The sequence below is a fragment of the Phaseolus vulgaris genome, chromosome 10 (genome assembly GCF_051622355.1).
Source record: "Phaseolus vulgaris cultivar YP4 chromosome 10, ASM5162235v1, whole genome shotgun sequence".
Lineage (NCBI taxonomy): Eukaryota > Viridiplantae > Streptophyta > Magnoliopsida > Fabales > Fabaceae > Phaseolus > Phaseolus vulgaris.
Genome location: NC_143507.1, coordinates 16205014 through 16221498, shown reverse-complemented (window position 1 = coordinate 16221498; position 16485 = coordinate 16205014). Strand labels below are relative to the sequence as shown.

Sequence of the window (16485 nt, the reverse complement as noted above, 5' to 3'; positions counted from 1 at the left end):
CGAAAGTACCCATCTGAAACCTGCTCCTTCTTGGTGTGTGGTTGCCGAGGAGAGCTCTACTACAAAGTCAGCGTAAACTTGGCCCTTAATGGGGGCCTCTAGGCTCATATCGTACGTCAAACTCAGACAGCTCTACTGCCCATCGCACCATTCTGCCTGCCACGTCTGGCTTTTGTAAGACCTTGCGGATTGGAAGGTCTATCATTACTATCACAGTGAAGCTCTAGAAGTAGTGGCGAAATCTTCACACTGAGAATACTACTACCAAAGCTGCTTTTTCTAAGGCCTGGTATCTCACCTCTGCCCTTGCAACACCTTGCTGATGAAATAGATCGGCCTCTGCACCCGATCTTGCTCTTGCAATAGGACCGAACTGATCGCCTTCTCTTTGACTGTGAAGTATAGACGGAGTGGAGCACCTGACTCTGGCTTGCAAAACACTGGTGGACTAACCAGATACTCCTTCAGCTTTACAAACTCCTTCAGCTTTACAAACGCCTTTTCGCACTCCCGGGTCCATACGAACCTGGTGTTTCTCTTCAAGCACTGGAAATAAGGGTGCCCCTTGTCTCCTCATGCCAATACGAATCTGGACAGGGTGGTCATGCGCTCTGTCAACTGCTACACCTCTTTCACCGAGATCGGGCTCTTCATGGCTATTATCGCGACGTACATCTCAGGATTCGCCTCTATTCCTTGTTCAGTGAGTAGGAAACCCAAGAATTTGCCTACCTCAACCCCGAACACGCACTTCTCTGGGTTTAGATTCAACCTGTACTTTGCTATCGTGGTGAACAGCTCTTCCAGGTCTGCTACATGCTGCTTCTTCTGCTGGGAGGTGACCACCATGTCATCCACGTATGCTTGGACATTCCGCCCTAACATGGGCACTAGTACTTTGTCCACCAGTCGCTGGTAGGTGGCGCATGCATTCTTTAGCCCAAAGGGCATTACCTTGTAGCAATAACAAGACAACTCTGTCATAAATGTTGTCTTGCACTCGTCCCTGAGGTGCATCATGATCTGGTTGTAGCTAGAGAAGGCATCTAGGAAGCTGAATAGTCTGCATCCAGAGGTGCTGTCTACCAAGGCATCAATACTGAGCAGTGGGTAGGAATCCTTCAGACAAGCCTTGTTGAGGTCTATGAAGTCAACGCACATCCTCCACTTCCCGTTGGCCTTCTTCACTAATACAACATTGGCTAGCCATTCGGGGTACTGAATCTCCCTAATGTGGCAAGCCTTCAACAGCTTCTTCATCTCTTCACGTACAACCTGTCGCCTTTCTTCATTGAATTTTCGCCTTCTTTGGCGAACAGGTCGGACCTGGGGGTCCATGGTGAGACGGTGACACAGGAAGTCAGGGTCAATGTTGTGCATGTCAGAGGCAGACCATACGAAAGCGTCAAGGTGTCGCGCTATGACCTTAGCAACCTGATCCTGCAATTCTTGGCTCAAAGATTGGCCAAGCTTGAACATCTTCCCACCGATCTCCCTTTCTACTATGTCTCCGACGGGTTCGGGTTGTTTCTCCCAAGCGATCTCTGCACGGGTGATCCCTTCTTCTCTTGGAGGCTGGGTTGTAACAGCGAACACCCCTCTCTTTGTCTTGAGGCTATTTTCGTAGCACTTCTTAGCCTCTTTTTGGTCAGATTTGATGGTGATCACTACACCCTCAAGGGAAGGCAGCTTCATCTTCATATGCCTCGTGGAGGCGACTGCTCCAATCCTGTTTAAAGTTGGTCTACCTAACAATATATTGTAGGCCAATGCAGCATTAACAACGACATACTTGATGTTGGTAGTGCGTGAAGTTGTGCCATCCGTTAAGGTTGTCCTCAACTCTATATGCCCACACACCTCCACCTGGTCTCCAGCGAAACCATACAAACATTCGGTATAAGGCCTTAATTGGTCTGTGGACAGTTGTAACTTGTTGAAGGTCGTCCAGAACATCACATCGACCGAACTTCCTTGATCCACGAGGACGCGGTGCACCGTCCTTCCTGCTGTGACTAGGGAAATCACTACCGGGTCATTATCATGGGGTATGACATCTTGGAGGTCGGCCTTGGTGAAGAGAAGGTCGACAACGGGAGTTTGATCTACCTGTTGTACTTCTACCGCCATTACCTCCCATGTGTATTTCTTTCTCTGGGAGGCAGTGCACCCTCCCCCTAAAAATCCTCCTGAGATTGTGTTTACCTCCCCGTGAATGGGCACCTCGTGCCCTTGATCTACCCCTGCAGTCACCAGTGCTTGATCGTTTTGCGGCTCTTGAAGATAATCCTTTAAGAACCTGCTCTTTACCATCTCATCTAGCTGGTGTGCCAGGACCAAGCAATTGCATATGTAGTGGCCATTTGCTTGGTGAAACTCACACCAAGCGTTCTTGTTGGGCCCCATCTCCCTATCGGTCTTTGCGGGCACCTTCAGCCTTGCTGCTATGTTCGAGATGGCGATCAATTCCTTGAGCTCCACTCGAAAATTATGCTTCGGGGGCGGGTCCCTTCGCGTGCGCTTCCCCGCCTGGGTCCGTTCGTAGGGTTTTCCCGCTCCCTTTTTCTCTGTGGTCTCCTCGTGCACCCTCATGGGTTGAGGTCGTCCTGCCGCTTGAGGTCGCATAGGACCGATAAGACCTTGTTTCTCTGTTACTCGATCGTCTGCAACGATATGTGCTAACGCCCGACTTCTGATCTCAGTGAACGTCTTCGGGTATAATCTTAGTAGCGATTCGCTGAAAGGTCCTGGAAACATTCCCTTGACAAAGGCATGCACTGTCATGGCCTCATCAGTGGGTTTCAACCTCACCACTTAGACCCCAAATTTGTTCAAGTAGTCCTTCATGGACTCCCCTGGTACTGTTTAATGTCGAAGACATCATAAGAGATCCGGGTGGGGGCCTTGTTAACAAGGTATTTCTCTTTGAACAACGTCATGAACTGGTCAAAGGTGGTGATGTGTCCGTCGAGAAGGCTAATGAACCACTCCAACGCCGCGCCTACCAACGTGCTCATAAGCAACTTGCAGTACACAACATCAGATCCTCCTGTGAGCATCATTTGAGTGTGGAACGCTGTGAGATGGGCCTCTAGGTCCTCTACTCTTGTGAAGGTGACCTTCGGGCCCAGAGATGTGGTTGGCAACGTTGTGTCCATGATTGCCTGTGAAAACGTCATGGGACGTGCCCTGAGTAGTACAGGTGGGGCACGTTCGTCTGCCGCGTGCTCCCCTACTTGTTGCAAATCCCTGCGCAGTTCCGCGTTGTCCACTCGTGACACGGCAATTTCAACCCTAGATGTCGCCACCTTTGCTTGGAGGGCACTCATTGTGTCCAAGATTTGCTATGTGGTAACGTTGTCCCCTCCGGAGGGAACAACTCCTGTGGGTCCAGCAGTTCCTTGCCTCGTACTCCTCATATTGCTGGTAAAGACTCCTAACATGATTGCGAGTGGGATCTTTCTTTAACGGCCCCACGGTGGGCGCCAAATGTTCATGCCGGTTGACTCTAACGGCAGCCTTTGACCCTTCTATCTCCGCCTGAGAATCGTACTTTCTTGATCAAAGAATCTCTCACCTACAAAGACAAAGGGGCGCCTTGACGACCGTTTGCACTCTGACGCTCAAATCAGTATCAGGGCAAAGAAACACCAAGTGTATAAAGTAGTTTCAATCTTAGAAACTGTGTACCTTGCTAGGGTTCTTAGCACCCTTTATATAGGTTGAAACTAAGGTTTACCTCTGTTATGTTACCCTTATCTAGGGTTCCTTGGGGAATGTCCTTGCGCTGCTATTTACATAATCTTAGCGTATTTGGCACATGAACTTCCCTTAACTAGAGTGCAACGTAAAACAGAGTGGTTGCTTGGGTACCAACTTGTGCACCTAATCTCTAGCGCCATCTGCTTTATGGGTGTCCTAAGCATTCACGTGCCATGCGTGCGGCTTTCCTTGGAAACTCTAACTCTAATGGGCCCTAACGCCTCCCAGAATTATTCACTCGTGTCGTGCCTTCATGCGCTATACACACCACGTGCATGGATCCTTCGTGACTTAGGCTTCCCACATATCTCATATCTTAAATGTTAACTTAGCATAACTCTAGGGCCCACCTTACGTGGCCCACTACAACGTTCAGACCGCCTATGTCCGATCTCTCCTTTTGCTAACGAGGTCCTACGTCGATCTCCAACATCGGGGTCTATGATGCCAATGTCCAAAGACTAACTAATTCCCTGGTAGGTGCGTCTAGGACCCACCTTGTGTGTTCCCTTTCATTACCAAACACCGGTGCACGATGTCTGAGGTCAGTCATTAGGTCGACGACCGAGGACTGGTCGGGACATTTATACATTCATAAATATTTATAAATATATAATAATAAATAATAAAACGCAATACATTTATAAGTAATCATTAAAGGACTTAAAAAGAAAAACTCAAAATTGAAATAATATTAAAATATACGTAACCTGAAATGATTACTTGTTGTCATATCTAAGAGAACTGCAAAGGAAGAAGATATTACTACGTTGTAAAGAGTGTATAAGGGATAGAGAACCGCTACAGTTTATGGAAAAAGAAATAAAATTAAAGGGTGCATTAATTGCTCTGACAGCTATTTAATGTACGAATTATTAATTAAAAATTACTTAGTTAAAACAAATTTATGTGAATGCAATAACAAAGATAAAATAATGAAGAAAAACAACTAAAATGCTTATGACTGTAAATTTGAAACACATATAAAAGAGTAATAAATTTGAAACACATAAAAGAGTTGTTAGAAAGAAATAGTCATACATACCTATAATAATTCGTCCTCTGAAAGGAAAATGTTAATTAAACAGGCTTTTAAAAAATGGAAGAAAACATCGATTGATGAAATCAGCAGTATTAAATAAACATAAATGTGATTGTACTGATACATAATAATATGTTGTAAATAGAAATTGAAAAAAGTCAACAAAGTTACAAATACAAACTAAAAATGTCCAACAGTGCCCCGAATACATGAACAAATCATCATTCATATGACCTGTGAGGGTCGCGTTCCAGGGGTGAGTTGCACGTATAGCACGTGAACAGCTAGGGCACTCCCAGAGGTGGGTGACCCCAGGCACCCAGGTGGTCACCCCGCCAGAGGTTGCACTCCAGTTAGGGAACCCACGCGCTATGTAGGGTAACAACAGTGTTGGTCCCGCCCCATCAGAAAAGCTCATTTCGAGTAAAGAGGAAACCCTAGTTTCAGTCTATAAATAGTAAGGTAACAAACTTGGCAAGGTATGTTATTCTTTGGCCGCTTAACACAGTGACAATGATACAGTTTGGTGTTTCCTAGCCCTAATACTGACTTGAGCGTCGGAGTGCAAACGGCCTCTAGGGCGCCCTTTGTCTTTGTGTTTTCATCCATTCATCACAGGAACGACACGTGCAAACGCAAAGATTCTGGACGAAAGAGTGACGTAGGCGCACGAAGACACTTCGAGTCAACCGGCAGGAACATTTTGCGCCCACCGTGGGGCACGATACAAAACACTGTCACACCAGCAAGAACCAGGAAGATCCAGGAGATGAGAAGTACGAGGCAGGGACCTGTTGCACCAAACGGGGGTGAGGGCCTCACCCTGCAACAAGTTATGGAGACGATGCGAGCCCTTCAGGAAGAGATGGCCGTGTCGAGAGCAAACCAAGAACGCATCCAAGCTGACTTGGTAGCGTCACAAGCAACGAGCGAAGAACTGTTCAAACGAGGAACTGCGCAGAGATCTGCAAACCCGTACGGGTGAGCGTGAGGGTGCAAATCAGGAGCCAGTGACACCGCCAGGGAGTTCCCGACGCCGTTCTCGCAAGAGATCATGGATGCAGCGATACCAGCCACGCTCGTAGGGCCCACCTCACTACGCAGATGATGCTGGTTGGGGGCTCCGATGCGGTGAGATGCAAGTTATTCATGAGCACTCTGGCGGGAACAGCGATGGACTGGTTCATCAGCCTCCCTAATGGCCATGTAACGTCGTTCCCACAACTTACAAAGCTGTTCAGGGCACAATACATCGCGAATCGAGCTCCCCCGTCTGTGTCTCATGATCTCTTTGATGTAAGACAGTATCAAGGAGAGTCTTTGAAGGAGTTCCTCCACCGCTTTGGAGCACAAGTGGTGAGGTGGAACCTCAAAGACGAAAGGATGATGGTGCATGCATTCAGAAAGGGCATTGTGTCAGGACCCTTCAGCGAGTCACTCATCCGAAACCAGCCTAAGACCTTCGCCGAGATAAGGCGTCGCGCAGTGGCTCATATTGCGGCGGAGGAATAAGTTAGCGAAAAGCGCAAATGCGTGGTTCCCACACGCCCGTGCGCGATAGGTTGTCCTCAAACCCTAAGGGTGCATGAGGCAACGACAGAGTGACGTAGGCGCACGAAGACACTTCGAGTCAACCGGCAGGAACAAACTTTATAATAATATCACAACAGATAAAACATCTTTTTATCTTTTATCTTAAGAATAATATCATAACAGATAAGATATCTCTTTATCTTTTATCTCAAGAATAATATCACAACAGATAAAATATCTCTCTATCTTTTATCTTCAGAATAATATCACAACAGATAAAATATCTATTTATCTTTTATCTTCATAATAATATTACAACAGATAAAATATTCTTTTATCATTTATCTTCATAATAATATCACAACAGATAAAATATTCCTTTATCATTTATCTTCATAATAATATCACAACAGATAAAATATCTCTTTATCTTTTATCTTAAGAATAATATCACAACAGATAAAATATTTCTTTATCTTTTATCCTAAGAATAATATCACAACAGATAAAATATTTCTTTATCTTTTATCTTCAGAATAATATCACAACAGATAAAATATTCCTTTATCTTAATTACCTTTTCTGGACTGACCAACATCTAAGCCGAGCTCACGACTCACCTCTTGGGCCCAAACACCGAGATGCCCTCCCCCAAACACTTGAGTCGAGATGACGAGCTCTCCTGCACGGTACACATGCCCCCCCCCCCCCCCCCCCCCCCCCCGTCTTACCTGCCACTAGGTATCATTTACTCACAGGGCGCCCATACTCGAGTGGTTGTACTGACACCGAGCTAGGTCGACTTACCGTGTGCTAATTCAAGTAGATCAACAAAACTTAACCATCACATTGTTCAAAAAGAAAGCATTAAGCAAGAATATCTTAGCTGAAATACAACTTGAGGTTTGCCACATTCCATGCTCGAGGAATGGCCTCAACTAGTCAGCCTTGGCTTCTTCATTTGTCGCTTGGAGGGCTCTCATGGTCTTCATGATTTGCTGCAAAGTGGGGTCCTCGCTTCCTTCAGATCCCATTGGACCTTGCCTCGTGTTCCTCATTACGTCAGAAAACTCAAACACAATTGTGGATGGGATCAGGTTTTATCAGGCCCCACGGTGGGCGCCAAATGTTCTTGCCGGTTGACTCTGGTGACAAGCTCTAGCTCCATCTGTCTCTTCTGGAATCTGTTTTGCGTCTTGTTGCATTGGAACGTGGCTTCGTTGAAATAGAGGGGACCCTTCTTGTTTATTGCACTTCGACGATCAAGTCAGTACAGGGCTTAATAGAATTTAAGAAGTATTCAGTTTCAATCTCAGAAACAACGTACCTTTACCTAGGGTCTTAAGCCCCTTTTATAGCTTATCTCTTGTATCAGATTTCTCTCCTGAGAATCTAATCTCAACTGAGAGCATACTGAACAGGAAAACATTCTGTTTAAGGGCTCATTCACTCAAGGTGTTACAACAAAAAATAATATTATCTCTAAGAAGAGCATAAAATAACAACAGAACAATCAACTGCTAGCAGGGTACCAACTCATGCGCCAACATCAGGGGAATATTTCATTTACGTAGGCACCATACTCATGGTGCAACGTTATCTTTTATCATGCATGCAACTTGACCACTATGTGCCCTAGAGCACACATACTTAAGTTAAAAGAAACATTTCCTTGACATAGGCACCACATGTATTGTACGTACCTCTAGGTTCAAAAATACTTTTTACTAGCAGCCTAACGTATAAAAAAGTTATTTTAATTATGTCACAACGGGCTTACTGACCAAACTGGGTCCAACCACATGGCCCACTTTTCTAGCCCAACAGCCGAGCTGAACTGCCTATACCATGCCCCGAGATCCGACCATCGAGCACTGAGCGCTTTGTCCAGTACAGTGCATAACTTTGAAGAGAGGCGCCACCAACACCCACCTTCAAAGCCTTCTTTCCCTTTTATTAAATTGTCTAGTTTTAATAGAGAAAGTGATCCCAACATTATGGCAACTATGTTAATATTTTTTTTTTTTAACAATGATATATTAAGGATAAACTAAGATTGGTTAATTTGAAAAATTGTAGTCCAAAATTTACGACTAAAATTTTACACGGACCAAAATCATACATTCACAAAACTGTACAAGGTTTTTCCTCTGTAAACATATTTACAAAATTATATTAGGCTTACAAAAATAGATTTATGCATAAAACCAGTAAATTTCAATTATAATAATAAAAAAATTAATTAATTATCTATCCTTATAACTGAAATTTTATCATTCGCTATTTTTAAAAAATAGTTCACATAAAAATCATTTTAATATCTATAAATATAAATTTTTATTTCTTTTAATCCATGTTGCCGAAAACATTGGACTAAAAGTTATTAAAAACAGTATAAAAATTTTAAAAAAATGAATGCTAAGTGTAAGAACTTAAAGGTAGTTTAAAGAAAATTAGGATCTTTCATAAGTTTACAGAAACTGTACAAGTGATCTTAAACATCTCTCGACTCAGGTTAAACACTTTCTTTTTAGACTCATAGGAACCACCTGTTTAATTTGTTAATGTTTGCAAATAGAGGAATGTTTCTTTTATGAAAGCTAAACTTAAAATAACAAAAAGGAAAGAAGCTTCAAATGTGTACCTTAAAAGAAATGCTTGCTCAACATTCACTAGCTAACCTAACAGTGTACATGATACAGTACTAAAGATTTTCTTTAACATTCTATTTCGTGGGGCTTCAATTTATTTCATGTATCTTCGTCTTGGTCTAACTTCAAATTGTCATTTGGAAAATCTTGCAATCAGCTTTGGAAGTTTCTGCAGGCAACACCACCTTCAATACCTCTTGACAAATCTAGCGTTAGCTACTTTTTTCCCAACAAGATCCCTCAACTCAATTTCACCAGGGAATCTGTTCTCTTTCAGTTTGGAGAAAACCTGTGATGAAAAGTATTCGAATGTTAAAGGTAAACAAGGTACAATAATATGCTCTGAAGCTGAATGCTTCAAAAGATCCATGTGATATAATAACATGGTGTTGGTTTAATTTACCTTGTTTGGTTCAGAAAACTGGAAGATAAGAAAATGAGATGCCAAAATCTCTCCCCTCCCAGTTTTATTCCCTCCCTCTAATATTGAGAGAACTTGGAGAACAGAAAAGGTGATTTAGAGCTTTAAAAATCTGAAAACTAAGGAGGCATTTGCTTGTACTTTTGTTTCCTGTTTACGAAGATTTGCACAGGAAACATTTAAAACTTTTTCTCAGTTTTCTCAGTTTCTTGCACAAATTTTTGAAAATAAGAAAAAATAAGAAACAAAGTGATTGTTTTATAATCAAAGAGTGAAAATAGAAAAAATAAAAGTACAAGTAAACGCCCCCTAAATTGTCAGGAAATCTTAGTTTCCCTTTCCTTCAGTAGGGGATTATACTTAAAAAGATAAGGCAGTGTATTATTTCCTCCCCTTGCAAACAAATCAAGGAGATCCTTCCATTCCCTCCCTACCCATTCTCTTGAACCAAACCAAACAAGGGGGCCCCCTCCCCACCTTTGACCACCAGACAGTGTATAAATTAGTTACAGCACAAATCAAGGACTTACCAATTCGCCATTGCAATATACTTCAAAAGCACCAGAGCTTTGAAGGAAGGATTGAAGAAAATTTGTAAGAAGCCATGTGCTTGCAATACTTCTAAACTTATTGGCACGCAATGAATAGTACCATAGTGGTGGTGTCATTCCCAATCTAGGGAATATTTGGTCACCGGCAACTATAGCTACAATAATTCCAGTTTGCACCACTGGAACTACTTTTCCCAGAATGCGCTTTGGAAGTGGAGGTGGGTAGTTAGCCAAAACAACATTAATCCCAGGAAATTCAGATTCCAGCATATTTTTAACTGTTACTGCATTTCCCCTGCAGAAAAAGGCACGAAAATTACATACAGTTCTACTTGTAAATATGTGGATTCCACAATGAACAAATAAAGGATGAATGCAGCTAGAACAAGCAAAGTCTAGTCCAATTTGTTTAAATTTACTAGTTTGAACACGTCTTAAATTCTAATAATGTTATGAAAAATTAGCATTACCACCAATGTAACTATTTAGCACCAACAGTGAAAACTTTTAGAATAAATGGCACTCCCCTCCCTCCCCTTAAAAGGCTTGAACTATAAAGCCCTCCCCTCCAATTTTAAGGATTACACTCCCTTCCCAGAGAGATTAATACGTGTAAAGTTAATTCATTTTATTGAGAACAAGCATCTTAGGATAAATTTTTCTTATTGATATAGCACCAATTGAGGAAAAAATGAAAGAAAATGATTAGGGTGGTTTAAACACATAAAGACAGCTAATGGAAGCACCAATAAGGAGAGTAAAGAGGATGGTTTTCAGCCCTATGTAAAGGGAGGGGAGACCAAAAAGGACATTGAAATTGTTGTTAAAAAAAGGATCTCATCATGGTAAACGACATGTTTGAGAATTAGCCTTTTAACCCCCAGCCAACTGGTATTGTGCTATCTAAGTACCTAAATTCTGTAGAGGGAGGGGTACAATTTCCGTTATTGTTATTGTTGGTAACACTTAGCACAATTGACAACTACTTTTGAACCTCTACTATATATTTTGAAACTTCAAAAGATGAAATAAGGATTATAAGTGTGAAATTCTAAAGCATATGGTATTTATAACATAATTTTCATCTACAAAAGTCCTAAAACAAATAATTCACTACTTCGATAAATTGTGAATCACTTTAGAAGCAGCACCACAAAGAAAAACACCCTTGCAGACTCATTTGTAGTTGTTCACCGCCACTACAAGACTCATTCACAGCAAAACAAACTGTAATTTTAAAACTAAGAAGCAAGGGAAGAGTAATTCAAGCTTCTTTCAAGGGAGGGCAGAATAAATTACTCAAACTAACAAAAAGGACTAATGGAGGAGTTGACCATGTACCATCTGACGGAATGAAAAGCAAGAACTAGAATATAGGTCAACAATGCTAAAAGGAAAACAAAACGCACATTTCATCTATTATTATAAATAAACATTGACTAAATTAACCCTAACTCAGTGAAACCAAGATAATTGAATACCATACCAATAGATGTTGTGTGATTCTAAGAAATAACCAACCCTAGATACAATTCCGTTTGCATAACATTTGTTTAATTTAGCAGCCACACAAAAAATATTCTCAATCATCCTATTTTCTTTTGCTTACCTTTCCTAGTCCATCATTTCTATTTCAATTCTAAGAAACCCAAAGGTGTTTGGAAACACATTCTATTGGCAAAATAACCACGTTCATGATATGAAGAACGTAAAAGTCACAATCACTACCGTTATATTTCATCCTGAACCCCAAATGATAACAAAAACAATTGTACCAACTTGACACTAACAACAATTACACCTTAGTCTTCCAACTATAATAGAACCCCACATAACAACTTAACACACTTATAATAAGAACCCCATGACCATAACTTAATTAAACAATTAGAAGAGAATTGAAAAAGAAAGGAAGAATTTAGGCAAACTTGTAAGAGCAGGAAGTGCAGAAGTCAATGCTGACAGTGTTGCCAGCCCCAATTGGGCCAATACCGCTCTGTTTCTGTGGAAAATTGAAAAGGACAAAACTATTAGAACAATCCCAGATAAAAAAAAAAAAAAAAAAAAAGGAATTGGCACAAGGAAAGGGTTCAAAATCGTAAATTTGGAAGAGGGGAATTGAGAAACCTGCGCAGGGAACTCGAGGGGTTGATGAAGGTTCGGTTGAGGGATCGGTTTAGGGTCGGGGAAAGTGCGATAACCATCTTTGGGAGGAGGTGCAGGAACGAAGAGGTTGAGAATGTCAGAGAAGAAAAGGAAGAGTGGTAATCCAACGAGGAGAACTTGGGTTCGATCCATTGAAAGAAGAAACTCCAAGAAAACGAAAACGAAAGAGAAGAAACTAATGAACGTGTGGTTTTGGAGAAACAGAGCATGAAACAGTTTATGATATGATCTAATATTCGGTCAAACAGTTTATGTTTATGATATGATATTTTCGTTTACTTTTTAAGATTTATTTTGTAAAAACTATTTTAGCTTTATATCTTTTAATTTTAGATTAATTTGGTCTTATTACAATAGTTTTTGTTTTTAATTCTGAAGCATCATTTTCATTTTTTTACGATTTTAAGATGTTAAAATTATAAAACTATATCAATTTATACTAAAACTATAGAATATTAGCCTATATTCAAATAAATATAGTGATAAAAATCGTTTTATCAAAAGAAAAACATGATAAAAAAATAGTGTGAGAAATAAGATTATCAAGTAATTGGAAGTTTGAAAAATTAATATCATATCTTCCAATTGTTTGGGAGATTTATTTTAGATGAATTTTTGTAATTATTTTTTATGTTGAACGAAATAGTTTTCATGTAGGTAAATTTAACTAATAAACTCCACATTTTAAATAAGAACAAAAATCAAAATCATGTACTTAAACTCGAAAGGATTAAAAGATAAATGTTTAGAATGAATATTTTGAAAAGAAAATAACCACAATAAATATTCATAAAGAAGAAAAGATATAATTTAAAACTTTTTATATTTGCTAAAAAATTATTAAAAAGTTTGAAATTTTGGTGAATTTAAATTATAAGTAAAATTCATTGGAATTTTTACTTTTAATAAATTTTATTAAAAATAAAAAATGTGGTGGGAAAAAAATTTTAAGAGACTTATACTACAATTTTTTTCTATCTAAATAACAATCAAGAGCTCATGAGAAAAAAAATAAAAACAAAAGGTAAACATATAAGTGGAATGTGGAAGAAACTTAGACAAGATTCTTAGGAGAAAAATATTAAAATAAAAATAAGATAAAAATTAGTTTGTACATAATTTTTTTTTAAAAATATTAGTTTGTACATAAATGTTTTTAAAAAAAATATTAGTTTGTACATAAATTAAAAAATAAAAATTAGAAGAAGTTGTACGATTTTTTTATAAATTAGTTTATGTATAAAAAAATTTAAATTACAAATTTATTTATTTTTTTCTCTCAAAAAAAATTATAATTAGATTTTTGTTTCACATCATAATATTATAATAATCAATAACCAAAATATCACAATAAGAAAAAAAATGTATTGTTCAAAAATGTCTCACCCAGTCCTAATATTATCGAAAAATATTTTTAATATTGTTATTCATTATATACATCTATTTAACAACTTATTTGATCATCGAAGTGTGCTGAACGGGTAAAGCTCCTTCTATCCCAATAGAGTCACGTTCTAGTGCGACGAGAAGACGCAAAACATAATCTATAAGAGACATGTTAGGAGTGGAGTTTTCCACTCAAGTCAATCGACGAGAAAGTCAACCGGTGAGAACATTTACAAAAATTTAGAGATCCTAGTTTTTAATATCAAAGAACAACATAAAGTGAAGAATTTTATTTTTTTTAAAGAATTCTACTTTTTAAAATATTTATAGAAATAAGTGCCTTATTTTTGTTCTCTTTTATTTTTGTTCTTTAATTTTATTTTAAAGAAATTTGTTTCATGTTTGTTTAATGTTTATTGTAGTAAATATTTGATTTTGAGGAAAATAACAAATAAACATAAGTATATTCTTCTCAAGAGGGAGGAAATGATGAAAACTCATTGAGTTTCAAAACATTTGGCTAAGAAGATTGGAAGTAGAAGGAGTTCAGAAGACTCTCATCTCAGGAAGAATTAATTGTTGTATGCTTTTCCATTTTTTCAATAGTTTTATAAACACTATATAGAGTAGTATATGCTTTATTTTGGGCTTGTATTTGAGCCATGTTTTGGACCAATTTCATGAGTCATGTATTGGACAGGGTGTAAATAGAAAAAGAAAGAGACTAGCTAAAGTTACAATTGGGCCTCCTTGGACCCAATGCAACTCTAGACCATCTAAGGTACACAAATAAATTACTAGAGTGTACATAAAAAACATGGAGTGACAAGGAAGGCATGAAGGTCCACATGTCATCTCCTTAATGAAGAGGATTCCCACCAATGTTAAAAGGCTATTTGTCTTCATGGAAATGGAGAAGATTCTCTCCAATTAGAGGAGGACACTTGTCAACCTCTAATTTGAGAGGATTTGCTCCAATTAGAGATAGTCACTTGTCCTTCTATGAGTTGAGGGTTAAAGCTTGCACATTGGTTGCCCATAGCATTATAAATACAAGTGTTAGCTCCCTGATAAATTATCTTTGAATAAACTATTGAATTGTTTCCACATTTCAGACTCAACTAGTCTTTTAGCTCATTCCTTGCTAGCCTTATTTGTAAGTGTTTAGCATGGAACCTATTAGGAGTTGGCCTAACATCTCTTAAGCTTCATTATCATTCTCCATACATTAATACTTCACGGTTTCTTTCATTCATTTTAGCCACCGAATTTTGTACCCCAAAAATATAAAACAAAAAACACAAATCCATGCAAGCTAGGATTGCATTAATCCTTATTACTACCATGCCCACCTGAAGAATGATAATGATCACTCATTTTTAAAAAAGAAATAAAAGTTTTCAAAAGAGTTTAATTCAAAAGATGAGTGATAAATGATTTTTCACAAAAGGGTTTTCAAAGTGGGAAGCTTCTCACAAGGTCAAAAGGTTAAAGTTTTTTTGAGTTCACTCCCATAAAAGATAGGTGAGTCACTAGGACCGCTTAAGAACCAAGTATTTCCTAACCATAAATTCTTCAAATATCTTTAACAAATCTTCCTTAAAATAAACTTCAAAAATGATTTTTCCTATTTAGTGTATGTAAGAGTCCTAGAAACCAAAGAAAGGTGAACTAAAAGATTAAGGTAGACTCCGTAAGTGTCACGGAGACTTAAAACCAATAAAAGAAAAGCAAAGGATATAACAAGAACAAAAGTAAATGATAGCGAGTAAAGCTAGATGATTCCTATGTGAAAGTGCAAGTGACACTTGGAGCCCCTTGACACACTTCCACTACTAAATGAGTGAAAACTATTACAATGTTTTTAATGGTATTGGTTTTGAAGCATTTTCCCAAAAAAAGAAATAAAAAAAATAAAATTGAACACAAAGTTTCCATGACACACAACAAAATAAATAAAAAAATTTGTGAGCTTTAAAGTTCAAAATTGCTCTTCTTTTTGGTTTGTCAACTCTTCTCAAAAGCGTTTAGTCTTCTCTCTTCAATCTTCACTTGCGTGTCCCCTCTATGTGAGTATTTCCTTGTTGTTCTTTGCCATAATTCATCAATGAAAAGTTAGCTTCAACTCAACAAGACCAAAATTCCACAATTGAATTAACCTCAACAGTTAAAATCAACGAAACTCAATTTAAATTGCTAAACTCAAATGGATTAAAATTAACAAACTAAAAGAGTAATTTTAAAGACTCAAACACAAGAAATTAAAGTTTCAAAAATAATAGACACTCAAATTTGGAAACCTAAAGAAAAGCACTAGAATAGATTGCAAAAACAAAAAATTAAAACTAGAATTTTGAACACCAGTGCTTGGTTGATTTATATTTTTTTTCTAAAACTCATTCAGCTTTGAAATTTTAAACCTCAGAATATGACATCAATTAGAAAATTATAGAAGAAATTCCACACTGATTTGGATTTGAACGTAAAAATAATAAACCATTCAACTCGTTGGGCGCTAGTGTTTTACACTAGGCCTTTTCAACTTGAGCATCTGCCTTTTTCATATTTATGGGTTTTTTTCGTTTTTAAATTTGGATGCACCTTTTTAACACAAATTTCCTAACATTTAAATGTCTCTAGGTCCAAATTCTCATGCCGAAATTCACAATATTCAACTCAATAAATTTTCCAGCCAATTCCAAAATTTCAACAGCAAGCAAAAAGAAGGAAACTTATGGAATTGAAAGATTATGATAAACTCAAGACATATTGGAAACCTAGCTGATGAAAACCCATCCAGCCTCAAAACATTTGGCTAAGAAGATTGGAAACAGAAAAAAGGAGCTCAAAAGATTCTCATCTCAGGGAGAATTAATTGTTGTATGTTCTTCCATTTTTCTCTAGTTTTATAAACATTGTATAAAGTAGTATAGGTATTATTTTAGGCTTGTATTTGGGACATTTCCTTGAGCT

The 16485-nt window shown here is 38.4% G+C and overlaps 2 protein-coding genes across 2 annotated transcripts; one reads left to right on the top strand and one right to left on the bottom strand.

The window, feature by feature from the left end:
* Nucleotides 1–5977: 5977 nt before the first annotated feature.
* Nucleotides 5978–6316, top strand: LOC137817840 (uncharacterized). The gene has a single exon (XM_068621066.1). The coding sequence runs from the start codon at nt 5978–5980 to the stop codon at nt 6314–6316; it is 339 nt and encodes a 112-aa protein (XP_068477167.1).
* A 2544-nt stretch (nt 6317–8860) lies between these two features.
* Nucleotides 8861–12393, bottom strand: LOC137818700 (selT-like protein). Its single transcript, XM_068622268.1, has 4 exons — nt 12088–12393; nt 11889–11962; nt 9940–10255; nt 8861–9277 (listed from the first exon to the last, which is right to left on the bottom strand). Exons 1-4 carry the CDS (start codon nt 12256–12258, stop codon nt 9176–9178), a joined length of 663 nt encoding a protein of 220 aa, XP_068478369.1. The 5' UTR covers nt 12259–12393; the 3' UTR covers nt 8861–9175.
* Nucleotides 12394–16485: the final 4092 nt, after the last annotated feature.